Source organism: Pongo abelii, chromosome 9 (assembly GCF_028885655.2).
Source record: "Pongo abelii isolate AG06213 chromosome 9, NHGRI_mPonAbe1-v2.0_pri, whole genome shotgun sequence".
NCBI classification, from domain to species: Eukaryota; Metazoa; Chordata; class Mammalia; order Primates; family Hominidae; genus Pongo; species Pongo abelii.
Genome location: NC_071994.2, coordinates 76,896,585 through 76,924,322, shown reverse-complemented (window position 1 = coordinate 76,924,322; position 27,738 = coordinate 76,896,585). Strand labels below are relative to the sequence as shown.

General features: G+C 43.2%; 1 protein-coding gene and 1 long non-coding RNA gene across 20 annotated transcripts in view; one reads left to right on the top strand and one right to left on the bottom strand.

Moving 5' to 3' along the window:
• Nucleotides 1-27,738, top strand: part of XRRA1 (X-ray radiation resistance associated 1) — a 103,272-nt gene that overhangs the window by 67,873 nt on the left and 7,661 nt on the right. For 11 of the 18 annotated variants that reach the window (XM_054524817.2, XM_054524816.2, XM_009246838.3 and 8 more), the window contains 4 exons: nucleotides 17,965-18,005; nucleotides 19,118-19,243; nucleotides 26,324-26,417; nucleotides 27,170-27,285. In XM_054524817.2, coding sequence (XP_054380792.1) covers nucleotides 17,965-18,005; nucleotides 19,118-19,243; nucleotides 26,324-26,417; nucleotides 27,170-27,285 — 377 coding nt within the window. Of the gene's footprint in view, nucleotides 1-17,964; nucleotides 18,006-19,117; nucleotides 19,244-19,274; nucleotides 19,351-26,323; nucleotides 26,418-27,169; nucleotides 27,286-27,738 lie in introns of all 18 variants that reach the window. The other 7 variants (XM_054524819.2, XM_009246837.3, XM_054524824.2 and 4 more) reach the window with 4 other exon arrangements.
• LOC129048713 (uncharacterized) overlaps nucleotides 262-27,738 on the bottom strand; it is a 33,838-nt gene continuing 6,361 nt past the window's right edge. The window contains exons 2-4 of one of the 2 annotated variants that reach the window (XR_010141737.1): nucleotides 21,830-27,644; nucleotides 19,451-19,530; nucleotides 262-11,019 (exon numbers count right to left, since the gene is read on the bottom strand). This is a non-coding gene — a long non-coding RNA (uncharacterized LOC129048713). Of the gene's footprint in view, nucleotides 27,645-27,738 lie in introns of both variants that reach the window. The other variant, XR_008511291.2, reaches the window with a different exon arrangement.

Below are 27,738 nucleotides of genomic sequence, written 5' to 3'. Positions count from 1 at the left end.
ATCTTCTGCATATGGCTGGCCAGTTATCTCAGCATCATTGATTGAATAGGGAATCTTTTCCTGTTGTCTATTTTCATCAACTTTGTCAAAGATCAGATGGTTGTAGGTGTGTGGCATTATTTCTGGCCTCTCTAACCTGTTCCATTGGTCTGTTTGTCTGTTCTAGTGCCAGTACCGTGCTGTTTTGGTTAGCGTGGCCTTGTAGTATAGTTTTAAGTTGGGTAACATAATGCCTCCAACTCTGTTCTTTTTGCTTAGGACTTCCTTGGCTATTCAGGCTCTTTTTAAAGGTTCTATATAAATTTTAAAATACTTTTTTCTAATTTGGTGAAGAATGGCATTGGTAGTTTGATAGGAATAGCATTGAATCTATAAATTGCTTTGGGCAGTATGGCCAGTTTAACAGTATTGATTCCTCCTATCACGGGCATGGAACGTTTTTCCATTTGTTTGTGTCATTTCTGATTTTTTTTTTTTTAAGCCATGTTTTGTAACTCTTGTTGTAGAGATCTTTCACCTTCCTCGTAGCTGTATTCCTAGATATGTTATTCTTTTTGTGGCCGTTGTGGACAGGATTGTGTTCTTGATTTGGCTTTCAGTTTGGAGGTTGTTGGTGTATAAAAATGCTATTGAATTTTGTACATTGATTTTGTATCCTGAAACTTTGTGAAGTTGTTTATCAGATCTAGGAGCTTTTGGGCAGAGACTGTGGAGTTTCCTAGGTGTAGAATCACATTGTCTGCAAACAGAGATAGCCTGACTTCCTCTCTTCCTATGTGGAGGCCTCTCATTTCTTTCTCCTGCCTGATTGCTCTGGCTAGGACTTGCAGTACTATATCGAATAGGAGTGGTGAGAGTGGGCATCCTGTCTTGTTCCAGTTCTCAAGGGGAATGCTTCCAGCTTTTGCCCATTCAGTATGATGTCGGCAGTGGGTTTCTCATAGATGGCTCCTATTATTTTAAGGTTTATTCCTTAAATGCCCAGTTTATTGAGAGTTTTAAACATGAATGATGTTGAATTTTATCAAAAGCATTTTCTGCATTTATTAAGATGATCATGTGGTTTTTGTTTTTAGTTCTGTTTATGTGATAAATCACATTTATTGATTTGCATATGTTGAACCAACCTTGCATCCCAGGAATAAAGCCTACTTGATCATGGTGGATAAGCTTTTTGATGTGCTGCTGGATTTGATTTGCCAGTATTTTTTTGAGGATTTTTGCATCTATGTTCATCAAGGATATTGGCCTGAAATTTTGTTGTTGTTGTTGTGTCTCTGGCAGGTTTTGGTATCAGGATGATGCTGGCCTCAAAGAATGAGTTAGGGAGGATTCCTTCCTCAATTTTTGGAATAGTTTCAGTAGGAATGGTACCAGTTCTTTATACACCTGATAGAATTTGGCTATGACTCTGTCTCGTCCTGGGCTTTTTTTTGGTTGGCAGGCTTTTTATTACTGATTCAGTTTCAGAAATTGTTATTGGTCTATTCAGGGATTCAGTTTCTTCCTGGTTCAGTCTTGGGTGGTTGTGTGTGTCCATGGATTTATCCATTTCTTCTAGGTTTTATACCTCATATGTTCGTAGTAATCTCTGATGTTTTTTGTAATTCTGTGGGGTCAGTGGTAACATCCCCTTTGTCATATCCAATTGTTTTTATTTGTATCTTCTGTCTTTTCTTTATTAATCTAGCTAGCAGTCTCTATCTTATTAACTTTTTCAAAAAACCAACTCCTGTATTTGTTGATCTTTTTTCTTTTCTTTGAGACAGGGTCTCACTCTGTCACCCAGGCTGGAGTGCAGTTGCATGATCTCAGTTCACAGCAGCCTCAGCCTCCCAGACTCAAGCAATCCTCCCACCTCAGCCTCCCAAGTAGCTGGAACTATAGGTGCACTTCATCATACCCAGCTAATTTTTTGATATTTTGTAGAGACAAGGTCTCACTGTGTTGCCCAGGCTGGTCTCAAACTCCTGAGCTCAAGAAACCAAACCATCCCACCTCAACCTCCCAAATTGCTGGGATTACAGGCATTAGCCACCATATCCAGGCTGTGGATCTTTTGAATAGTTTTTTGCATCTAAATTTTCTTCAGTTCAGCTGTGATTTTGGTTATTTCTTTTCCTTTGCTTGCTTTGGGGTTGGTTTCCTCTTGTTTCTTTAGCTTCTCTAGTTGTGATATTAGGTTGTTAATTTGAGATCTTTCTAACTTTTTGATGTGGGTATTTTAATGCTATGAATTTCCCTCTTAACACTACCTTAGCTGTGTCCCAGAGATTCTGGTATTGAAGCAGCCTTGTTGTCTAGGGTGATACCTGAGGTTCATTGTCTCATGGCCAAGGAAATAAAGGATATGGACACACAAAGAGTGAGTTTAAGAGTGTAAGTTTAATAGGTGAAAGAAAGAATAGCTCCCTGCTAGAAAGAGGGTCCTAGAGAAATAAGCTGCTGGATCTGCAGTGAAATGCAGGGGTTTTTATAGGTGCCTGGTGAGGAGGCAGTTTCTGATTTACATAGGGTGCAAAAGATTGATTAGACCAGGTGTGCATAGGACACTAAAAACTAGTTAGGAATAGCTGTGCCATTTGCATAGGGTATGAAAAGCTGGTCACCCCTACCCAAATTTTATTATGCAGGTGGGTCCTCTGCCTGGCCTGTGCCACATTGCCCATTCCTTTACTATACATGTGGTAACAAAAAAAAAGGGAAGATGGAGCCTCTATGTTGGACATGCCTGGCCCACAGGTAGCCCTTTTCTGTTGTCACAGCTGCTGACATTCCCCTGTGCAAGATTCCAGCTCGCTTATCTATGTTTGCAGCTTGATTTTTCAGGCTTCTCTTTGTTGGAAAAAAATAATTTTTTTTTTGAGACAGAATAATGCTTTGTCACCCAGGATGGAGTGTGCAGTGGGTTCAAGTGATTCTCCTGCCTCAGCCCCCTGAGTAGCTGGAATTACAGGTGTGCCCCAACACACCTAGGTAATTTTTGTATTTTTAGTAAAGATGGGGTTTCACCATGTTGGCCCAGGCTGGTCTCAAACTCCTGACCTCAAGTGATCTGCCTGCCTCAGCCTCCCAAAGTGCTGGGATTACAGGCATAAGCTACCGTGCCTGGCTGGAAAAAAATAATTTCTTGTACTGCGTTTTGTTAAAAGGGAAGCTCTACTGAGGACTCTTTTACCCTCACTATCTGCCTTAATAATTTCTTTCTACCCCCTGTATCATACTTCCCCCCTGAGGACTGGAAACACTACAGCTGTTAGGGGTATTGGAGGACAACTCTTTCTGGCTGCTTCCTGCTGAAGAGGGGCATCATGTGGGGAACAGCAGCTAAGGCTCCTTCTGGAGTTGATCTAAGGGTTCTTGGAAGAAAGGCATGTCCATGTGTGGTTCCATCTGCAGCACCATTTGGAGTTTAATAGCTTCTAGGCAAGAAGAGAGAAATTTTACAAGAAGGTTTAGAATATAGGATTTGAATATGATATTAAGAATCCCATTATTAGTGGGGGTACTATAGGCTATAACCATGACAGTAGAGTTTGATACCTGATAGCCATTTGATGGGTTGTAATACTAGTTGCCTCCACCAGATGTCACTGTACTTTACCAGAAGTGTAATATAAAAGCAACATTTTTCTTTGAAAAAAAACATATATTCCCCCTTGACTTGCCATTAGTAGATAATTGTAGGCCTGGGTTATCTTTTATGACTTGTGATGTGATTGGGAGGAACACATTATTGGGTGGCTAGAGTAACTTTAGTGTTAACCTTGGCTAAATCTTTCCTGTAATTATTAATCCTGTTATAAAAATTAGGCAGAATATTACAGCAATTAGAATTTTCCATCTAGAATTCTACATTGCAGGTACCACAGTATATAGTCCTACTGCAAACAGCAGAGTAAGTATAACAATTTACACAAGGGTGGTGTAGTAGTTAATTTCCATCTTAAATTTTACTCACCAAGATATAGAATTTCCCTTTGGGAGTCTGTGAAGTTACAAGTATAATCTCACAGATAATCAAAATCTTCCCACAAGTATGCATCAAGAAGAAGTTCTAGTATCTGACAGCGAATCTCGAGAGGAAAAGTAGAAATAACTGAAAGTATCTGATAAGGTAGGAGTAGGACTGAGTAGGATGAATAGCCCTTACTCATTTACTTATCTTTTATGATTTTCAGCTTAAGATCTCCTATTTCTTCACATGGATATCCAGGACATTCCTCTGAGCTGTCTGGGGTTGCTGTCTCTCTCAAGTTTCCAGGCTTTGACTTGAGTGATGCATCCAGGAGTCCATTCCTGTAACTTTTATCGCTGAGGGGTTGAAAGAACAGTGTAGGGCCCTTCCTAACTTGGGCTTAGTTAGGGAGACAGAGGGCAGAATCTTTATTAATACCACATCTCCTGGGTTAAATAATGATGGTCCTATTTTGGGGGGTTGGGCTTCTGCTAGTTGTGTTAATTCCTGTTGGAAGTGAGCTAGGGAGGTTACATGCTTAACCAATTTAGAGGTCTCTTGGCCTAATAGAAAATCACTTGTAAGGAAAGGCTGTTAATACAGCATTTAAAATGGGCTCAGACCTAACTTTGAAGGGGTATTTCTTACCCACAGTAAAGCTATGGGAAGAAGAGTGACCCAAGGAAGGTGAGTTTCTTGGAACAGTTTTCTGAGATGTCTTTTGATAATATCGTTTGTCTTCTCTACCTTTCCTGAGGACTGGGGTCTCCAAGCACAATGGAGATGATACTGTATGCCTAGTGCCTTTGTGACCCCTTATGTGACAGCTGTCTTAAGAGGCCATTGTCACCTTGAAGGTACTTAGGTAGACTAAAGTGGGGAGTTACTTCATTAACTAACAAACACTTTTATTACCTCGGAGGCCTTTTCTGTACAGCATGGAAATGCTTCTATCCGGTTAGTGAAAGTATCTACCCATACCAGGATGTATTGGATGTCCTTCTTCTTTGGTATGTGGGTGAAGTCTATCTGCCAGTCCTTCCCTGGATGGCTTCCCATCCTTTAGGTTTGAGGAGGAAGGAGATGCCTGTTAAGGGGATTATTATTATTTTGAGACACAGTTTCACTCTGTCACTCAGGCTGGAGTGCAGTGGCATGATCTCAGCTCACTGCAACCTCCACCTCCTGAGTTCAAGCAATTCTCGTGCCTCAGCCTCCCAAGTAACTGGGATTACAGGCGTGCACCACCACATCTGGTTAATTTTTTTGTATTATTAGTAGAGATGGGGTTTTGCAGTGTTGGCCAGGCTGGTCTCAAACTCCTGATGTCAAGTGATTCACCTGCCAAAGTGCTGGGATTACAGGTGTGAGCCACCACACCCAGCCAAGGGTATTATTTTTAAGACAGAGTTCACAAGCACTAACAAGCTGCTTGACTGTTATTAAGTTCTCTCCTGAAAAATCTCTGGGCACACTGATAAGTTTTATCCTTTCCCAAGTGAAAAGCTTGGTTAAGGATCTTAAGGACTTTCCACTGGTGGGAGGCTGGCAAGTGGAGTTTGCCATCCTCTTACTGTAGCCATCCTGAGAGCTGAAAAGTATACCCTTGAGAAGTGGCCCATTCTGCCTCTGCAGGGGAGTACTGAGGCTTAATTTCTCTTTTGGAGCCTTCCCAGATTAGAGGGGCTTCAAGCGTATTGAGGCCTTGAGGCTGACTTGCTGCTGACTTGGCTGCCTGATCAGCTAACTTGTTTCCTTAGGCTACTTCATCTGCTCCCTTCTGATGTCCCTTACAATGCATCACTGCTACCTCTCGTGGAAGGAAAACTGAGGATAATAACTTGTTAATTTCCTGATGGTATTTTATAGGTTATCTTTAGTAGTAGGAAAGTGTCTTTCCTCCCAAATGGCAGCATGAGCATAAAGAACTAAGAAAGCATACGTGGAGTCTGTGTAAATGTTAGCTACCTTTCCCTTGCTTAATTCAAGTTTTCTTGTAAGAGCTGTCAGTTCAGCTAGTTGAATGCTTGTGCCTGGGGAGAGGGGTGCACTTTCAATGTCATTCAGAGTGTACATTGCATATCCCACCTTACAGACTCCTTGTTCCCCAAAGGAACTTCCATTTGTGAAGAGGGTCCAGTCTGGATTTTCTAGGGAAGTTTCCCTGAGAGCTTCCCTGGCTACCTAGGTCTGTACCACAACTTGTTCACAGTCATGTTCAGGTTCCTCGGTTTCCTTGGGGAGGAAAGTGGCTGAGTTTAGGCAAGAGCAAGTTTTTAACTGGATTGTAGACCCTTCTAATATCAGAGCCTGATATTTAGGATGCCGTTAGCCAAGGGCATCCCTTAGAGGACAGCAATCGTGCTACATTATGTGGGGTATAAACAGTTAAGCTATTTCCCAGGGTTAATTTGGTGGCCTCTGGTACCAGTAGGGCCACTGTGGCAATGGCTCAGAGGCATGATGGCCATTCTTTAGCCACCAAATCAAGTTCCTTACTTAGGGAGCCCACTGGCTGTTGAGCTGGTCCTCAGGCTTGAGTTAAAACTCCCGGGGCCATTCCCTTCCTTTTTGATACAAAAGATTGAAGACCCTCCCTATGGGAAGGCTGAGGAGTGGTACCTTAAGTAAGGCTTGTATTAACTGATTAAAGGCCTTTTGAGCTTCAGGTTCTCAGGTTAGGAAATGAGTTTTAGCCACTTGAGTTTCTTTTTTTTTTTTTTTTTTTTTGAGATGGAGTCTTGCTGTCACCCAGGCTGGAGCGCAGTGGCATGATCTCAGCTCACTGCAACCTCCACCTCCCGGGTTCATGCGATTCTCCTGTCTCAGCCTCCTGGGTAGCTGGGAATACAGGCATGCACCACCATGCCCAGCTAATTGTTGTATTTTTAGTAGAGACGGGGTTTCACCATGTTGGCCAGGATGGTCTTGATCTCTTGACTTCATGATCCACCCACCTCGGCTTCCCAAAGTGCTGGGATTACAGGCATGAGCCACTGTGCCCGGCCTTGAGTTTCTTTTATGAGGTGATATAAAGGGTAAACTATCTTGCCATACCAAGATGAGTTTGCAGAATCCTGTAATGCCCCCAAATCCTCTTAGTTGCTTGAAGGTTTTAGGGAGGGGGAAGGAGGAAATTGGCTTAATCCTTTCTTCCCCTAATGCTCTGGTCCCTTCAGACAACACTACACCCAGGTACTTCACTGGGGTTTGGCAAAGCTTGACCTTAGATTTTGAAACCTTATATCCTCTGTTGGCTAAGAAATTAAGAAGAGCTTCACTGCCTTCCTGAGATGCTTCCTCAGTTGGGGCACAAAACTGTATGTCATCTACATATGGCAAGACCCTGACCTGAGAATGGGAAAACTCAGAGAGGTCCTTTGACAGTGCCTGTCCAAACAAGTGGGGACTGTCTCAAAATCCCTGAGGCAGCACTGTCCATGTTAACTGGGCATCTGGCCAGAGGGATCTTCGAAGGCAAACAGATATCGAGAGTCAGGATATAACGCTATATAGAAAAAGGCATCCTTTAAATCTAGGACTGAACCATTTAGTTCCCTCAGGTATTTGGGTTAGCAAAGTATAAGGATTAGGGACCACTGGATGAGTTGGAACTATGGCCTTATTAATGATGTGGAGGATCTGATCTAGTCTCCATTCTCCATTGGGTTTTTGCACTCCTAATATTGGGGTGTTGCAGGGGCTGCTACAAGGTTTGAGGAGGCCCTGCATTTTCAGGTTATTAATAATGGCTTCTAGCCCCTTCCTAGCTTTGGCTTTAGGGGATATTATCTCTGGTTAAGAAAAGAAGTGGGATCCTTAAGATGGATCTGAACTGGCCTATTTTTCCTTGAGTTGCTCACACTTCTGGATTAATAATAGCTTCCACCAGGGGGAGACAAAGAGTTTGTCTTGGGGCTATAAGGATGCTGGCCCCCATGCAAGCTAGAATGTCTGCCTAATAAAGGAGTGGGATTTTCAGGCATGAGTAAGAAGGCATATGTAAATAATAGGTCCTCCCAACTACAACTAAGGGGTTGAGAAAAATATCAAGTTAGAACTTTACCTGAGATGCCCATCATGGTCATGCTATGGGAAAAGGGGAGGCCTGGATTAGGGAGAAGAGGGATACTGGTTCCAATGTCTAGAAGAAGGTCCACCTTCCTTCCTTCCTTCCTTCAATTTTCAGAATCACCTGGGGCTCCTGTGCAATAATGACAGTTTGAGCTGCTGGAGCCAGGGGTCTGAACCCCAGGACCCATCAGTCCTGTTGGACCATCTATGAGACTGGTTCTGAACCCAGTGACCTCCATCTCCAGGGGCAGTCTGATCACCAGTGGTCCCAACCACTGGCTGGACATGGTTGAGGTGGCTTCTACTTGCTGCCTGGGCACACCTTCTTAAAGTGCCCTGACTTGCCACACTGTTAGCAACTAATGGATACACCTTGGGGATCCTGGACTTTGCAAGTTTGCAAAGCAGCTACTAGAGCCTCTGCCTTCTCTTGTGTTTCCTTTCTTTCTCCAGGGTCTCCTTCTGGTCCCTATTATGAAAGACCACGGAAACCACCCTCAAGAGGTTTTTCAAGGTGCTATCTGGTCCTATAGCCTGCTTCTACAGTTTCCTTCTAATATTGGGAGCTGCCTGTGTAATAAACTTATCCTTGAGGGTTAGCTGTCCCTTGACTGAGTAGGGGATAAGGAGGCGTGTTTTATTAGTGCTTCTCTCAGCCTTTCCATAAAGGCTGCAGGATTCTCATCTGGCTTTTGGTTTATCTTGGACAGTTTAGAGTAATGAAGAGGTTTGGCTCTCCTAGTTCTTTGTAGGCCCTCCAATATGCACATTAATAAGTGTTTCTTTTTCCACTCATTTGTGGAGTCATCAGGGTTCCAAATCAGGGTTGTCAAGAGGTACTGCCTCTCTTCTCTACTGGGAATGATGGTTCCCCTATCTCTTCACCTTCCCTATTTTCTCTTTTCCTTTTTGGCCTACTATAAGAGACATATTGCTTGTCTCCAGATTTCTCTGATGCATGCAGAGCTGCCTATTTTTCAGCTGCGGTTAGGGTTTGGCTTAGGAGCAGCATAACATCCCTCCATGAGAGGTCAAACACCTGAGTTAAATTTTGGAAAGCTTCTTTATACCTATCAGAGTCATCAGAAAATCAGCCTAAGTATCCCTTTATTTGCCTAAGGTCATGCAATGAGACAGGAACTTGAACCCTAGTGGCATCACCTCCATTGGTCATTTCCTGTAGGGGTAAGAGTGAAGCTGGGGGAGTGGGGAATTTTGGAGATGGTGGAACTAGAGGAGCTGATGGCACAGTTGGAGGGGGCCCTAAATAAGGGGGACAGGAAGAGCTGGGACACTCAATAGCTGCCTGAAGTTGCTTTTTTAGTTTTGGGGAATCATTACCTTTTGGATTGCCTGATATGACTGCAAAAAGAGCTTGGTTGATTGTCCAGTGCTTGCAAAGGTCTAGTAAGAAGGCCATGCCCTTGTGCAAAAGCAGTTTCAGGATTAAAGGAGTCTCAGCGCTTCAGAATGCACTTGAGAGGGGTGCAGGCTAAAGATGGCTAGAAAGCTAGGGGAGACAAGGAGTCCCTTATTCCCCTCCTTCCTTTGGAATGGCCCAAGGTAGAGAGGAAGACAATGGGAGCATCCCCCAACTGTTTTCCCTTCTTGGTTCCCTGAGCCTTGGCATCTGTTAAAAGGTGCTACTCTTGGATGCAGGCATGTCCCTCAGGCATGGATCTAGAGGAGCTAAGTGATGGATTTAGTCACACTCACCCATGCAACTCTAATCCTCCACTGGTGATTTCCCTTTGATTTCCCAGACTTGTATGATCTATGTGGCTCCCTGATAGATGGCTCTTGGGAAAGACTATGTAACAGTTGTATTTGCAAGGCCCCTTAATGGAGAGAGTGTACTGGGTTGAGCTCTATACTGCTATTATGGCCTGGACTAAAATATTTATTGTTAGGCAGTGGTTCTGGTTAACTTTAAGACATTACATCCCCTTACTATTTAAGTACCATTTTAATGGGAGGCAGAATAGGTGCCTTAAAAGAATGTGGGAACTGAATGGTGGTTTTCCTGCTGATGGGACAGTATCAAAACTAAAATTTGGTTTTGGAGGACATTTTCCTCCTCATTGTTGAGTTTTCCCATTCACAGAAGGAGCATAAAGCCTGGCCTCTAGTAGAGGAGTACAAAAGGGGAGGAGAATTGGGAAACTAGAGTGTTTAGGCAAAGGGCTGACAAGGTACCTCATGGAGAGGATTTCTGTTCCACTCGGTGGTGCTATAGACCTTGAAATACCATGTGATCTCCAGACCAAGGGGAGAGAGAGAGAGATGCTCACTGCCGGGGAAAGGGAGATTCTCTCTATTCCTAGAAAATCACAAAAATGGCAATCCTTTGCATTACATTCCTGGTTACTATGGCATTTGCTGATCCTGTCTAACAGGATTATTTCCCTGAAGTATAAAAATTCCCACAGCATTTCATACAGAGAGGGGATAGGAGACATAGCAGTCGACAGGAAAGAAGGAAAAATGCAATAGGAAAAGCTTTGAGATCCTGTTACTGATGCTCAGTGGGCAGTCAGAGTCTGAGGTTAATCCATAAGCCTTCGGGCAACACCTGGGTGTAGCCCTGGCCAGGATCTATCAGTTGCCTCTGGACCTCTTTCAGCCCCATGCAATAGCGAGGCTCTCCATGAAAGGAAACTGGTTTGAAACAGAGTCAACATTCCCAGCACCCTGAGGCTACCGAGGGATTCACTAAGTTCTCCCCAGCAAGCCTGTCGTCTAAGTCTTGAGATGGGTGGCATTCCCTAAGGGCATCTAGGTGGCCGTCAGACACCGAGTGTTTTTGGTTTTATTTTAAAATGGAGGGCAGAAGGCCCCAAAATGAAAGTAAAGATTTGGGGTCTGCTCCTATACTCACCCTTCTGATGAATCTACCTTGGATCCCAGATGGGCCCCACAATGAAGTGGCCTCATTGTCGGGGTTGATACCTGAGGTTTGTTGTCTCATGGCCGAGGAAATCAAGAACCTGGGCACACAAAGAGTGAGGTTAAGAGTGGAAGTTTAATAGGTGAAAGAGAATAGCTTTCTGCTGGAGAGGGGGATCCCAGAGAAATGGCTTGTCAGATCTGTGGTTAAATGCAGGGGCTTTTATAGGTGCCTGATGAGGAGGCAGTATCTGATTTACATAGGGTGTGAAAGATTGGTTGGACCAGGTGTGCCATCTGCATAGGGTATGAAAAACTCATTAGAACTAGGTTTGTCATTTGCATGGGGCACAAAAAAATGGTCGCCCCCATACTAATCTTTTATTATGCAGGCAGGTCCTCTGCCTGGCCTGCACCATGTTGCCCATCCCTTTACTGTACACATATTAACAAAAAAAGAAAAGATAGAGCCTCCATGTTGGACATGCCTGGCTCTCAGGTAGCCCTTTTCTATTGGCACAACTGCTGGCATTCCCCCGTGCAAACTTCCAGCTTATCTATGTTTTCAGCTCAATTTTTCAGGCTGCTCTTTGTTAGAAAAAAATAATTTCTTGGGCTGCTTCTTGCTAAAAGGGAAGCTTTGCTGAGGACTCTTTTACCCTATCTGCCTAACTAATTTCTTTCTACCTCCTGTATCAGTATGTTGCCTCTTTGTTCTCATTGGTTTCAAAGAATATCTTGATTTCTCCCTTAATTTCACATTTACCCAAAAGTCATTCAGGAGCAGGTTTATTTCAATGTAATTATATGGTTTTGAGCAATTTTCTTAGTATTTCTATTTTATTGTGCTGTGCTCCAAGAGTGTGGTTAGTATGATTTCATTTTTTTAAAAAATTGTACTGAGGATGGTTCTATATCTGATTGTGTGGTTGATTTTAGAATATGTGCCACGTGCAGCTGAGAAGAATGTATATTCTGTTGTTTTGGGGTGGAGTGTTCTGTAGATGTCAATTGGGTCCATATGGTCAAGCATTGAGTTCAGGTCATTAATATCTTTGTCAGTTTTCTGCCTCAATGATCTGTCTAATATTATTATTGGGGTATTCATGTCCTGCACAATTGTATGTTTATCCAAGTCTCTTTGTATGTCTCTAAAAGCAACTTGCTTTTTGAATTTGGGTCTCCTCTGTTGGATGCATATATATTTAGGATAGTTACGTCTTCTTGTTGAATTGAGCCCTTTACCATTATATAATGTCCTTCTTTGTCTTTTTTTAAATCTTTGTTGGTTTAATGTCTGTTTTGTCTGAGTTTAGAATAAATTCAACAACCCCTGCTTTTTTCTGTTTTCCATTTGCATGGTAGATTTTTCTCCATCCGTTTGCTTTGAGCCTATGGGTGTCATCTCAAGTGAGATGGGTCTCTTGAAGACAGCATACCATCAGTTCTTGCTTCTTTATTCAACTGATCACTCTGTGCCATTTAACTCATTTACATTCAAAGTTAATATTGATATGTGAGGATTTGTTCATTATTATGCAGACTTGTTCATGTGGTTGCTTTATAGTGTTAATGGTCTATATACTTAAGTGTGTTTTTTTAGTGGCCGGTAACAGTCTTTTCTTTCCAAGTTTAGCACTCCCTTCAAGACCTCTTATAAGGCATGTCTGGTCTGATAGTAATGAAATCCCTTAGCATTTGCATGTCTGAAAAGGATCTTATTTCTCCTTCACTTAAAAGCTTAGCTTGGCTGGATATGAAATTCTTGGTTGGAAATTCTTTTCTTTAAGAATGTTGAGCCTGGTGCAGTGGCTCACACCTGTAATCCCAGCACTTTGGGAAGCTGAGGCAGGTGGATCACTTAAGGCCAGAAGTTCAAGAGCAGCCTGGCCAATATGGTGAAACCCTGTCTCTACTAAAAATACAAAAAATTAGGTGTGGTGGCACATGCTTGTAATCCCAGTTACTTGGGAGACTGAGGCATGAGAATCACTTGAACCTGGGAGGCAGAGGTTGCAGTGAGCCATGATTGCACCATTGTACTCCAGCCTGGATGATGGGAGCGAGACTCTGTCTCAGGAAAAAAAAAAAAAAAAGATTGACTGTAGGTCCCCATTCTCTTCTGGTTTCTGCTGAAAGGTCTGCTGTTAGTTGATGCAGGTTTTTTGTAGGTGACCTGCCCTTTTGCTCTAGCTGCCTTTAACATTTCTTCTATCATTTTGACCTTGGAGAATCCAATTACTATGTTTCTTGGGGATGGTCTTCTTCTTTAGTATTTCACAGGGGTTCTCCGCATTTCCTGAATTTGAATGTTGGCCTCTATAGCAAAGTTGGGGAAATTTTCATGCATGATAACCTGAAATGTGTTTTCCAAATTGCTTGCTTTCTCTCCTTGCATTTCAGTGATACCAATGAGTCATATTTTTGGTCTCTTTACATAATCCCACTTCCCTAACAAGCATCTTATCGCCACTTCCCTCAGAGGTTTTGCTCATTCTTCCTTACTATTTTTTTATTTTGGTCTGACTGAGTTATTTTGAAGAGCCAGTCTTTGAGCTCTGAGAGTCTTTCCTCAGCTTGGTTGATTGTGCTGTTAACACTTGCAGTTGTATTCTGAAATTCTTGAAGTGAGTTTTTCAACTGTATCAGCTCACTTTGCTTCTTTCTTAACATGGCCATTTCATCTTTCATCTCCTGTATTATTTTATTTATTCCTTAGATTCCTTGTATTGGGTTTCAACTTTCTCCTGAATGTCAGTGATCTCCATTCCCATCCATATTCTGAATTCCATTTCTGCCATTTCAACCTGTTTAAGAACCATTGCTGGAGAACTAGTGTGGTCATTTGGAGGTAAAAAGACACTCTGGCTTTTTGATTTGCCAGAGTTCTTGGCTGGTTCTTTCTCATCTGTGTGGGCTGGTTTCCTTCAATTTTTGAAGGTGCCATCCTTTGCATGGGCCAGGGTGCAGGGCCACTGGTGTCCATGCTTAATGTTCATGCTGGCAGTGGCAGTGTGGTGGCAGTGGAAGTGGGTGTGCTTATGATGGCAGTAATGGCATGGTGGGGTACATGCACACCCACCCAGTCTCCAGATTTGGAAAGTTTTCTGTTATTCTTTGAATAAGCTTTCTACCCCCTTTGTCTTTCTCATATCCCTCTTTAACTTTAGCAACCCTAATATTTTCTTTTTTGATGTTATTCCATAGATCCTGCAAGCTTTCTTTATTCCTTTTCATTCTTCTTCCTTTTTTCTCCTCTGACTGTATATTTTCATATAGTCTTTGAGCTCACTAATTCTTTCCTCTGTTTGATTAATTCTGCTGTTGATACTCTCTATTGCCTTTTTCATTTCATTCATTATATTTTTGAATTCCAGGATTTCTTTGATTTTTTTTTTTTTTAAATTATTTCAATCTCTTTGTTAAATTTTTCTGGTAAATTTCTGAATTGATTTTCTGTGTTTTCTTGAAGTTCACTGTGCTTCCTTAAAACATCTGTTTTGGCTGGGCATAGTAACTCATGCCTATAATCCCAGTGCTTTGGGAGGCTGAGGTAGGAAGATTGCTTGAGCCCAGGAGTTCAAGACCAGCCTGGGCAACAAAGTGAGACTCCCATGTCTACAAAAAAATAAAAACATTAGCCAGGCATGGTGGTGCATGCCTGTGGTCCCAGCTACATGGGAGGCTGAGGTGGGAGGATTGCTTGAGCCCAGGAGGTTGAGGCTGCAGTAAGCCATGTTCATGCCACTGTATTCCAACCTGGGTGACAGAATGAGAGCCTGTCTCCAAAAAAAGCACAAAACAAAACAAAAAAATAAAGAAAAAAACCCCAAAAAATGTTCTTTTGGATTCTTTGTCTGAGAGATCACCCATCTCTATTACTTTATGTCTGATCTCTGGCATCTTATTTTGTCTGTTTGGTGACATCATATTTCCCTGAATATTCCTGATGTTTGTAGAAATGTGATGATATCCGTGCCTTGAAATATTAGGTATTTATTTTTGCCTTTGTAGTCTGGCTTTGTGTGTGCCTGTCCTTCTTCAGAGGGACTTCCAGGGATTCTAGGCAGACTGACTGTTACATTTCCTGAGCCTGGGACCACTACTGGCATCTCAGCACTGAGGGATGGTCTAAACCCAGGCTTGCTGCAAGTCTTGCAAAGACTGAGATTGGTGTGGCTTTCCGGCCCAAATGGCTCTGGGAAGACCCAAAGACAGGACTGGGGCTATGTGGGAATGTTGGCCAAGGGGACCTGAGTCCAGAACACTGTCCCAGTGGCCCAGATATGTGTGCCTCCCAGCAGGTCTCTGCATGGGCAGGATGGGTCCCAGCTGTAGCCAGAGGGACTGAATTTAAGACTGGGGCATGTTGGGATCTGCTGTAGGAATGAAGCTGGTGGTCCATCTCATTGGCTTAGACAGGTGTATGTCACCTAGCAGGTCCCTGCACAAGTAGTTCCTTGACTGCAACAAGAGGGGCCAGAGCTGAGACTGGGCCCCCTTGGGATCTGCTGTGGGATGGAGGCTGGTGTGCCTGTCATGGTGGTTCAGACAGGCACACATCTGCCTGCATGTCTCCGCACAGATGGAATAATTCCCTGATTGTAAAGGGAGGGGCTGGAACTGACCATAGGCCCCCTTGGGATCTGCTGTGGAACAGAGGCTAGAGAGCCCTGTCTTGGTTTAGGGAGGTTCATGCTGCCCAGCAAGTTCCTGCACAGATAGGATAGTTCCCTGATGGCAGCAGGCGGGGCCAAATCGCAGACTGGGCCTCCTCAGGATCTGCTGTGAGGTAGAGGCTGGAGAGCCCAGTCTCATTGGCTCAGAGGGGCATGTGTCTCCTAGCAAGTCCCTGTGCAGATGAGATAGTTACCTGATTGCAGCAGGAGGGGCCAGGGCTGACACTGGGCCCCGTTGGGATTTGATATGTGAAGAAGTCCATCTTATTGGCCCAGACAGGCATGTGTCTCCCAGCAGGTCTCAGCACAGATAGGATAATTCTCCACTGTAGTGACAGGGGTCAGAGCTGAGACTGGGTCCTCTCAGGATTTGCTGTAGGGTAAAGGCTAGAAAGCCCAGTCTCATTGGCTCAGAGGGGCATGTGTCTTCTAGCAAGTCCCTGCACAGTCTGGTTAGTTCTCTGATTGCAGCTGGAGGGACCAGGTCTCAAACTGGGTCCCCTCAGAATTTGCTCTGGGACAGAGGTTGATGAACTCATCTGGGAGCCTCAAGCTGCGAGATATAGGTGAGTCTCCCTCTGGGTCCTTGTACAAGAGGCTGTAAGCAGGGACCTCAGCTGAGAGGGGGTGGATCAGAAAAACAGGGCAACTTTCAGGCTTACTGCCAAGATCGATGTCAGCAGGCAGACAAGCCTTTCCACCAAGGCGCTAGTGTGCACTACTCCTTCTGGACCTCTCTGCAGATGGTTTTGGTTGCAGGCTCAAGGCCAAATATGGCTGTAGCCGAGGACCTTGGAAGCCTGGGGTGTTTCTAGGCTTGAAGTAGGGAGCAAGCTTGGTGGATCAGCCACTTGGGTGGTGGTCTTTACCCTCAAAACAATCCTTCAATGTCTTGGGATCCACCAGGGTTTCGCAAACTCCTACCTGAATCTTGATGCTCCTGCAGAGAGACTTTTGACTGTGGGCGGGTGTGGAATTTTTATGGTTGTGAGGGGACATGAGTGGGTTACCTTCTATTCCACCATCTTCTCTCTGCCATTTTGCATTCTGAGAGTCTCTCCACTTAGTCTTCCATTTTATGAATTAGTTCTTCAACTGGGTCCATTCTTCTATCCAGCACATGTATGAGTTATTTTCATTATAAATTTACAGCTTTGTTAGTAGCTTTGCTTCCACAACAATCTGCTTTTGTTTCAGGAGTGAAACTTTTGAATTTCTCAGAGGATACTAATTATTCTATTTTGAAGTTTTTATAACTTTTGTTAAATAAACTGTTTTTATTCAGGTGATAATTCTTCCCTTTTTTGTATGGTTAATTTTCCTCAAATAGTAGGAGATTCTTGATTGTTCAGTCTTTTTGTATAACAATCCTCAACCAGAAGCTTAAAATGCAGTAATTCCTGTGATTGTGGGGAGAGCAGGATGCACGTTCAGACAGCGTGCCCATCTTTCTAGAGGTGCTGTTGTTTTCTAGGGTTCATTGCTTAGCACTCACACTTGCAACCATGGCCCATCCCCCAGGGAATTCCTACTTTTTTCATTGCACAAAGCTTTCCCAAACTCCCTTGCAGATCCTCATCACAGGAGAAGTTATTTATGCCATGTTGTTCCATCCCCTATTACTGTTTTCTTCATTTTCATGTGACTTATCTCATTATAATATCATTAACATGTAGAAGGTGTCGGTTAACTAGGGTAAAGTTGAGCAATGTCTGCACAGTATCTGGTCCCAACAGATGCTATGCTGTGTTAGGTTGAACTCAGCTGTTAGACTCATCTCATTCTGACGGTCCCAAGAATGAAATCACTCTGCAGCCTCCTCCTTATGACTGTGTGCTGGTTGTTCTTGGTATCTCTCCTGAATTCACTGGCTCAACACATTCTATTTCTACTAATATAAGAAATATTTCCAAATCCTCTGACAGAATGTCTTCTATATACATTTTTCTCTTCTAAGACAGTTGGTTAGCTTTCTGCTCAGTATGGACTCCCCAGTAATTCTGAGGCTCGAAAGTGCTTATGTGTTTTAAAGTCAGATTGAAGGTCAGTCAGTGTGGCTGAAATACAGTGAATGAGGGAGAGAGTATCATGAAATGAGATTGAAGAAGTAGGCAGGGGCCCGATCATGCAGGACATCAGATGACTAGATAAGCAGTTTGTATTTTATCCTAAGTGCAAAGGGACTTATTACCTGATGCATGTCACAGCCAGCTCCTCTTCCTAGTTAGCATTGGGGCTGAGGACCAATGAGAAGTCCCTCTAGGAGGTGCCCTGCTGCACACAGTGGATGGCAGACCTATATCCTGGGTGCTCTAGGCATCAATCAGTGCTCTCACCAACCTTCATTCTGTTTCTCTTCCGTTTCAGAGGTTGTGTTTTCATCTTACCCTGGATTTTCAACCTCAGAGGTAGGAACTGACTACTTTATATTTGTGTTCCTGAGTTAGAACATTAATTTTAATAGACAAAATCAAATCAAATAATGGAGCCATGAGAGTCATTTCTATAGATCACACTGAGGAAGCCCATTCATTGAATAGGTAGTTGCCAAGTACCTACCATGTACCAGGTCCTGTGCTGGCCACAGACAGGCGTGTCTTGACCTTACCTGCCTAGTCTAACTTTCATTGTTCTCACATGCTGTTTAGCATAATGTAATAATGGCAGCTGCCTCAAGTGATAAAATTGGCATTGAAGTGGGGCTGCTACCAGCAGCTCCTTAACAAGAGTCCCCCAAAGCTGGAAAAGTCCTTGCCAGATACACCACTATCCAGGACCTAATCCTTGATGTCACAGGCTTAGACTCTTGATTTTCATCTGCACAGAAAATTGTTTTTTCTCTCACGGCAGATGCTCATGGAGACTGGTGCATGTAAACTAAATATTGATTTATTCATTTACAATAAATAGTGTATCTCTTCATTTAGCCAACCTGCATCCTTGAGAGGCAGCTCAGTATACAACCTCCCCACAGATACAACTTGTATCTTGGGGACTGTTGTTTTATCCTCAAATGAAGACCCTCCAGTCGAGGATGTGGGCTAGCCCATCAGAGCAGGTGTTCAAGGCTCAAGACACCTCCCTCTCCCTCTCCCCACTAGAAAAATTCCCCTTAAGAACACAAGCACCTTCCCCTTTGCCTTCTGGAGAAATTTTAGCCCAACTGTGTAGAAGGGCCAATTCAGGGTAAGCTGCTGTAGGGCAGAGCGAGGGGGTGGGGACCAAGTACCTCTGATGTCTGCACCAGTGCTATATTATCCTGTGGCCTCAGAAAACTTGAAAATGGAACTTTGGGTGCTTGAGAATTAGCTCATCATGTAAGCTAATTCTCCTAAGAGAACTTGGAGCCAGAATTCTGGGCTGATGGTGACATCTACCCTTATGACCCTACATGTCTCTTTTGGCCAAGTCTCTCTAGGAAGGTCATTCATTCCACCCTGTTCCATTGAAAGGGTCTGTTGGCCCTTAGTGGCCTTATTTATTATCGGGCACTTGATTTTGACTTTTCCTTCTTTCTAAGACAACCAAGATATGTTCACTTCCTCCCATATTCGAGATCCTTCCTGTGAAGTCACTGAAGGCCAGGAACCAGACGCTGGCCCCACCCTTCCCAGAGCTGAGATACCTTAGCCTGGCCTACAACAAGGTGACTTTCTGCTCCTCTCCTGTTTCCTCAGGGGCACAGATGGGAAGGTGGGATGCAAGTTGCTCTGGCCTAAAAACCAACCCTCCATTGAATTCCCTGCATTACAGGTACATGGGCTCAGGAATTCTCAGGGTGGGGAAAGTGGAAGGAGTTCAGGCCAAGGCAGGAGTCCATCTCTTCAGTTACAGATATTTATTTAGCACTTACCATGTGCCAGGCTCTGTGGTAGGCACTAGATATACAGCTGTGGAAAGAGACTTGGCCTCTGCCCTTTTGCAACTTATCACCTATAAGGAAGACAGGAAGACTGATATGGATAAATCAGCACAATATGAGCATGCTTAGTGTTATGAAGAAATTCACAGTGTTATGAAGTAAATGATGGAGGGGAGGTGTCTAACCTAATACTTGGGATCAAGGAAGGTTCTCAAGAAGGTGGTGTTTAAGCTGAGATCTGAGTCAGTGAGTTTAATCAGGTAAAGAGGGGTGAGTCAGGTGAGGGTAGAAATGTTGTAGCCTAAGGGGAACAGCAGATATAAAGTCTAAGGGACACATTTAACTTGTTTTTCCAATGTTCATGTCCTGTTTGGTTTTCTGTAAAATCCCACTAATTGAGCCCTACTCAAGTCTGAAATGCAGGAAACTTGTAAGATACTCTGCTTACATTCCTCTACAGCAAGCAGCTGATACAGCTAAACTCCCCAAGTGTTTTCTTCTAAGAGTTTTATTGTTGTAGCTCTTACATTTAGGTCTTTATTTCAACTTAATCTTTATATATAGTGTTAGACAGGCATCAGCTTCATTCTTTTGCATGTGGATATCCAGCTTTCTCAATACCACTTATTGAAAAGACTATTCTTTCCCCCATTGTTATACCCTTGCCGAAAATCAGTGGACCATAGATGTATCACAGGTCCCTCTTCTTGAAATTGGTAATTTATGTCTTTTAGTGATCCAAAATAGTTAGACATTACCTCTTTTATTGACTTTTTCTTACTAAACTAGCTGCTGGTTTCACTGGATTTCTCTGTTTTCCATTTCATTGATTTCTGCTCATAACTTTATTTCTGTTCTTTTACTTAAAATGATTTTAATTTGCTCCTCTTTTTCTCACATCTTAGGCAGTATAATTTTAGTTAATTGATTTAGACCTTTCTTCTAATATAAGCATGTAAAGCTTTACATTTCTTCTCCAAGCACTGCTTTAGCTGAGTCCTACAAATTGTAATATATTTACTTTTTATTTTCATTCAATTAAAATATTTTCACTTTTTCCTGTGATTTCTTCTTTGATCCACAGGTTATTTATAAGTTAGTTAATTTCCAAATATATGGGGGCTCTTCTAGGTGTCTTGTATTTATTTCTAATTTATTTTGTGTGCAGATAACATAATCTGTAAGATGTCATTCTTCTGAAATCTATTTAAACTTGTTTTATGATTCACCCTATGGTCGGTCTATCTTGGTGAACATTCCATGTGCATTTCAAAAACTGTGTATATTCTGCAGTTTTGGGGGAAAGTGTTCTATAAATATTAAGGTAAAGTGGTTGGTTGTGTCACTCAGATCTTCTCTGTACTGTTGTCTGGTTGTTCTATCAATCACTGAGAGCAATGTGTTAAAATCTCCAGATGTGGTTGTGAATTTGCTTATTTTTCCCTTTAGTTCTGTCAGCTTTTACTCCATGTATTTTGAAGTCTGCTATTGATGCAGATACATTTAGAATTGTTACATCTACCTAATGTATGGATACTTTTATAAATTATGAGTTGCTTTTTTTTTGCCTCTAATAATATTCCTCGTCTTGATGTCTATTTTGTTTGATTTAAATACAGCTACATAGCTTCCTTATACTTACTGTTTGCATGGTATATCTCTTTCTGTCCATTTACTTGCAACCTATTTATATCTTTATAGTTAAGGTGTGTCTCTTTTAGACAGCATATAGTTGGTTTTTCCTAGGGTGCCAGAGTATTTTTCTCAGTTTTCCTGCTTTGTCCTCAGCTTTCATCCTTCCCTGAGTGCCTGCACCTCAGAGGAGTTTATCTCCACATGCTTGTTCCTCCCCCTAGCAGTAGACTGCTTTTGCTTGCTACTTAGTGCTTGCTAAGTAGCAAGTGGTGGTAGGGGTCAAAGGGAGGCTCTTGCCCCAGTCTTAGGCAGCCCTGGGACCAACCCTGTGTCTCAAGGATGGGCTTTTCTCAGTGGTCCTACCCCTCTCCCAGCAGTAGGAGACCTCTAATGTACTAGGCCCAGGTTGGTTTCCTGCTCCAACCACAGGAGTAGTGGGTTTTAATTTTTTCCCTACCCAAGATGCAGTGCCCCAAGCTGACAGGGTTTGCTGATCTTCCTCAGCAACTGAAGACTTTTGTTAACTATGGAGAAAGGTTGGTAAGGCCCCCTGCCTTTTTGTGGTGGGAGCTATCTCCTCTTCCAGGCTCACACCACTGAGGAAGGCTGTCATCAGTCTCTCTCCTGCCTCCAGTCTTCCTCACACTAGTGAGTGTGAACTCCCTGGATGTCTGCAGCTTAAAGGGGTTTACTCTAGGCCATGCTTGGTCTTCAGAAATTCACTAAAATTTTTACCTGATTTCTTCTTAAGTGCTTGTGTGGCACTTGCATCTGCCACATTCTGCCACATGGCAGGCCAGTGTCTGTGTCCCATCTCTCCTTGGAGGTGCCGGTATTTCCTTAGATTTCAGGCCACATGATTGTCCTGAGATGTTAGCTCTCTATTGGACTCAAGAAAAGTTATGATTTTAAAGATTATTCAGTATTTTTCTTAAGGTTGGAGCAGCACTCTTTCCATTTTTCTATGTTTGCACCGGAGTTTTTAAATGGTATTTTACTGTATGATAGTTACCACCTAACGTATTATATCTTTTTGTCTATTGTCACATATCTATTACCAGAATGTGCTTTTGTTTTTTAGCACTAGGACTTTGTTTTGCTTACATCTTATATGCTCATTATCTAGAATATTACCTGATACATGATAGGTGCTCAATAAGTTTGTTAGATGAATGAATGATTTTTGTTGTTGTTGTTCAGACGGAGTTTCGCTCGCTCTGTCACCCAGGCTGGAGTGCAGTGGTGCGATCTTGGCTCACTGCAACTTCCGCCTCCCGGGTTCAAGCAATTCTCCTGCCTCAGCCTCCCAAGTAGCTGGAATTACAGGTACCCGCTACCACGCCTGGCTAATTTTTGTTTTTTATCAGAGACAGGGTTTCGCCATGTTGGCCAGGCTGATCTTGAACTCCTGACTTCGTGATCCACCTGCCTCAGCCTCCCAAAGTGCTAGGATTACAGGCGTGAGCCACCACGCCCGACCCCATGAATGATGTTTTAATCATGTCAAATAATACAGCTGTGTTGAAATTAATATTCAATTTATTAAAGTTACAAACTTCAAAATAAATTCTGCCTTTAAACAGAACTTATACATCTAGAATATTCGTCAGAAAGTCACTCCGAATATTCACTAGAAATTGTTGTGTCAAAAGTAAAATAATCACTTTCAGTTGGTCTTTAATACTTACTTACTTCCTAAATGTGACAGATTGTTACACTCTCCTTAATCCAATGAGATTGAGAAGAAATTTAAAGTTATCATTGGAACCTGAATGCATCTCCAGAACATTCAGCTCACCCAAGAGGGAACAGGCTAGCCCCATGGCCAGATTTCCGCTTGCTGTGTCAGCCAGAATCCTAAGCCCATACCTTTCAGCTGGGCTTAATTTCACAGAAAATATGACACACATGACCTGAGTATCATTCAATTTTTCTTCAACTTTTTAATCACCTCGTTTGGGTGAATGTTATTTTGCATCCTGACAAGATTAAATTCTGCATCTCCCATTCTTTAATGATTGTCTCTTGACCCTTTGATTTGCACACACGAGACTCTACACCCACTTTGACCACCATTATAGTCATTTATCAAAACATATTGGGCACCTTTTTAGGTTCGTCCTCTATCTCTGAAGTCTAGATAATGGCAGCAGAATTTTATATTTTACTCTGTTGCAACTACTTAACTCTGCCCTTGTAGGTCAAAAGGCAATATGGCAACAAATGAGAAAGGTAGTATTTTTTTTCTTTTTTTTTGAGACAGAGTCTCACTCTGTTGCCCAGGCTGGAGTGCAGTGGCATGATCTTGGCTCACTGCAATCTCCACCTCCGGGGTTCAAGTGATTCTTCTGCCTCATCCTCCCAAGGACCTGGGATTACAGGCACCTGCCAGCACACCCAGCTGATTTTTGTTGTTGTTGTTGTTGTTTTGTATATTTTTTTTTTTTTTTAGTAGAGACGGGGTTTCACCATATTGGCCAGGCTGGTCTCAAACTCCTGACCTTGTGATCCACTTGCTCGGCCTCCCAAAGTGTTGGGTTTACAGGCGTGAGCCACTGCGCCCAACCAGAGAAAGGTAGTATTCTAATGAAACTTTAGTAAATGGATCATGGGCCAGATTTGGGCCATGGGCCCAATCCTGGTTTTGGTACAGCCTGTTTGCTAAGAGTGGTGTTCACATTTTTTAATGATTGAAAAAAATCAAAACAAGGATAAAATTTCATGACACGTTAAAATTATATGAAATTCAGATTTCGGGGTCCATAAATAAAATTGTATTGGAAAAAAGCCACCATACCTATTTATGAATTGTCTATGGCTGATTTTGTACAACAATAGTAAAACTGAATAGCTGCAACAGAAACCATATGGTCTGCAAAGCCTAAAACACTTATTATATGGCCTTTGACAGAAAAGGTTTGCTGATCCCTGGTCTAGAAGATCAAATGTTAAAGTCCCTCAAGGCCTACTCCTAGTTTCTTTCCTCTCACTCCCTACTGTCTCCCTAGGGATGACTTCAGATACCCATTGGCCTATGAACAGTGACTCACAAATTTCTAACTCTAATGCAGACCTCTCCTCTGTATTCCAGACCAGTGTATCCAACTGCCTATTTGACATTTCTACCTGGAGGCCTCAAAGGTACCACCAACATACACATACCCAAAGCAAATTGATTAATTTTTTCTTCAAATTGTATGTTCTTTCATTGTTCCCTTAGTGAATAGCTTCATCTTCCATCCAGTTACTCAAGGCAAAAACCAGTTGTCACCTTTGATACTTCTCTCTTTTGCACCTCCCCATCCTCCACCCCCCCCCCCCAAGTATCTACATCATTACCAAGTTTTGTCAAATTTAGGTCCTCATATTTCTAAAATCCATCTAATGAGTTCCCCAAGGACCCAAATCTTAAACTACCTTTTGTTTGGCCTCTACTTGCATTTCCAGCCCCATTTTGCACCAGGTGCCCTCTTTCTCTCTTTTAGTCACACTAGCCTTCTTTAAACTTCCAGCAGGCTATAAGGCCTTTCACACATTTTTCTCTTTGTATAGGACACTTCCTCTCTGCATTAAAGTAAGACTAGCTACTGCAACAAACTTAAACATCTTAATCACTTAACACAATAAAAGTGTATTTCTTGCTTTTACAAAGTCCATCTTGGATATTCCTGGTTGGCAGGTGGCCTTCCACATGATCATTCAGAGACCCAGATCCCCTCTGGCTATGTTCTGTCATCTTATAGGGTCTTAACACTACTCAACTGGATCCTATGTATCCTATTAGATGGTCAAGCAGGGGGACTGTGGTAAAGGGAGGAAAGTAGAGGAGGTACAGGAGGGTATAGACTGTGCACAGAAGTAGCACTTACCACTTTCGCCCAAGTTGCATTGGCTAGAACTGGGTCATGTGACCACATGTAGCTGCTTGGGAGGCTAGGAGATAAAATCCATGTGCTAGAGGTAGAGAAATGGTTTTGGTTAATACAGAGGTTTCTGTACCACACACTCCATGTCTCACTGCATTCACTAATTACCTCCTCCCCCTCCTTCAGACCTCAGAGACACCTCTTACCTCTCTGACTATGTCCGATGACCCTGGTACTTCATGCACCTCTCTTGTGACACTTATCACATTGTAAATCTATTCTCCTGTGTTACTGTTTCTCCAATGCTTGTTTCCCACTAGACAGTGCTCTCTGAGGGCAGAAATTGTGTCTGTTTTGCTCATTCCTAACAAAGTGCTTGGCACATGGTAGGTATTCAGTAAATATTTGTTGGTTGAATGAATAAAAATGAAAGAAGTTAGTTGCTCAGTGGAAATCTAGTGCTATCCAGTAAGGCTGCGGAGGAAGCTAAACTGAAGTGCCCTGCCTCTTCCAGCCCTTGGACTTCAGTACCTTCATTGGGTCCTACATCTGACCCAGTACCTTTCAGTGTGTCCAGGGGTCTGATTGGCCACTGCCCGACTCCTGACCCCTTCGATCCTGATGTCCCTGATACTTTTCCATTGCTAATAGATACTCTCGCCAAGATTGTCCAGCTTTTCCAGGCAGTCTGCTCAACAAAGCTTGTATATTTTTTGCCCTTCAGAGGCTGGCTTGGCCAATAAGCCACCACTTGCAGGCTGGCTTCACAGGGCATTCTCTATGTCCCAGACAGCCATGAGGTCTCTCTTAACACTGGCTCTACTTATCCCTTACATGTGTGGGTCCTCCTTTCCCCCATCCATCCCCAGATAAGTGCCCAGGACTGGCCTCAGTGAAAGAGCCATCAGAAGTGTGTAGAGGTTTGTGTTGAGGAAGATGAAGTGTCAAATTGTATCCTGAAGTTAAAGTCAATGCCCTGCCAACCTTCCAGGATCTTTATGAGATAAAGAGTTTGTTCTTACAAAAAATGTGTTTGTTCTTATTATTTTGCCACCAGCTTCCCTAATATTTGATGTAGGCTACATATCCAGCATGGAAAAAAGAGGAAAAACTCTTAGCTCTTAAACACGCAACAGTGATGGTGGAATTTCAGACAGGAGGGGCAAGGTACTCTGTGCACGAGTAGGTATTATTGCAGGGTCAAGGCATCACCCAGCAGCGAGTCCCATCCACAGCAGCATGTCTTACCCAATACCACCCCCAATCCTAGCAAGCATGTAGCCCTGCAGTGAGGGGCCTAGACATACCTGGGTAGATGTGAGGGGTGGTGTCAACCTGAGAGTCTCTCCTGCATTCATTACAGATCGCAAAAGAGGATGCTGTCCTGCCAGTAGCTCTCTTCCCATCTCTCTGCGAGTTCGTCTTTCATAACAACCCTCTGGTGGCCCATACACGAGGTATGGTGCCCGCAAACCTGCCCCCTCTCAACCCAGTGTCCAAGGAGCAGTGTGGCACCCTCATCCCCACCTCATCAATGCCAAGCCCTGGGATCTACTCTTTGTTGGGGTGGACAAGGTTCATGGTACATTGAGGAAAGGAGGAAATAGCTCTGTACCAGCTCTTCCTGACAGTAACCCTGTGAGGCAGGCATTATTGTCCCCACGGACAGTGGTAGAAACTGAGGCTCAGGGAGGTTCATGATCTGCCCAAGGTCACACAGCAAGAAAGAGTCTGAGTTGGGAATGGAATATGGAATTCTTTAAATCCGTGTGAGCTCTTTTGAACCACACCCTGCTTTGTGGAACAGTTCTGTCATGACCTCATTTCCCAATTCCCAGTTGCAGAGGGGTGCAGCCCCAACTGCAGGAGCCTCTCTTCCCAGAGCACACTGAATGGGGTGGTCAGCAGTGGAGCCACTGTGTAAGATACAGGAGCTGGAGGCATTTTAAGAGTCCTGGGCCCTGAAGTGACACCAGTGAAGTTCTGATCATCACTCCACCACTATCTTTATTATCTTGGACAAATTCCTTAGCCTCTGTGTGCCTCAGTTTCCTTGCCTACTGAATGAGAATAATGAGGTACCTACCTCCTAGGGTTGAGAATAAGTTTCATTAATACATGTAAAGCAATTTGATTAGTGCCTGGCACATAGTAAGCCCCAGTATAAATTTTAGCTAATAGTAATCTTATTTTCCCATCATGGCACCAGGGGTCCCTCCACTGCTGAAGAGCTTCCTCCAGGAGCGACTGGGAATCCACTTAATTCGAAGGAAGATAGTAAAGCCTAAGCATCATGTTTTGATGTCTCGGAAGGAATCACGGAAGGTAGGCCTTCCAAGGCAGGACTCTCACCCCCAGGAAGAGTGCAGCCTATTATAATGTATGCAAACCAACCTGGCTGTAGAGCTGCTCACTCCACAGTGCCTGGAATCTCTCCATTAGGTTCAGCATTGCCTTCTCCTTTCCTTGCTTTGGGAAGAGCATTGGATGAAACAACAGATATGAAAATATATTTTAAACTCCCAAAACTCTTACCATTGAAAGTTATAGTCACCTACAGTAATTGAGAATGGCTATGCACTGGGCGTGGTGGCTCACACCTCTAATCCCAGCACTTTGGAGGCCAAGGCAAGAAGATCGCTTGAGGGCAGGAGTTTGAGACCAGCCTGGGTGAGATCCTGTCTCTACAAAAAAAAAAAAAAAAAATAGCTAAGGCAGGACCAGAATACATCTCCTGCCTGAATCTTAAGGAAATGTTTCCTTATGTTGAGAGAAGTC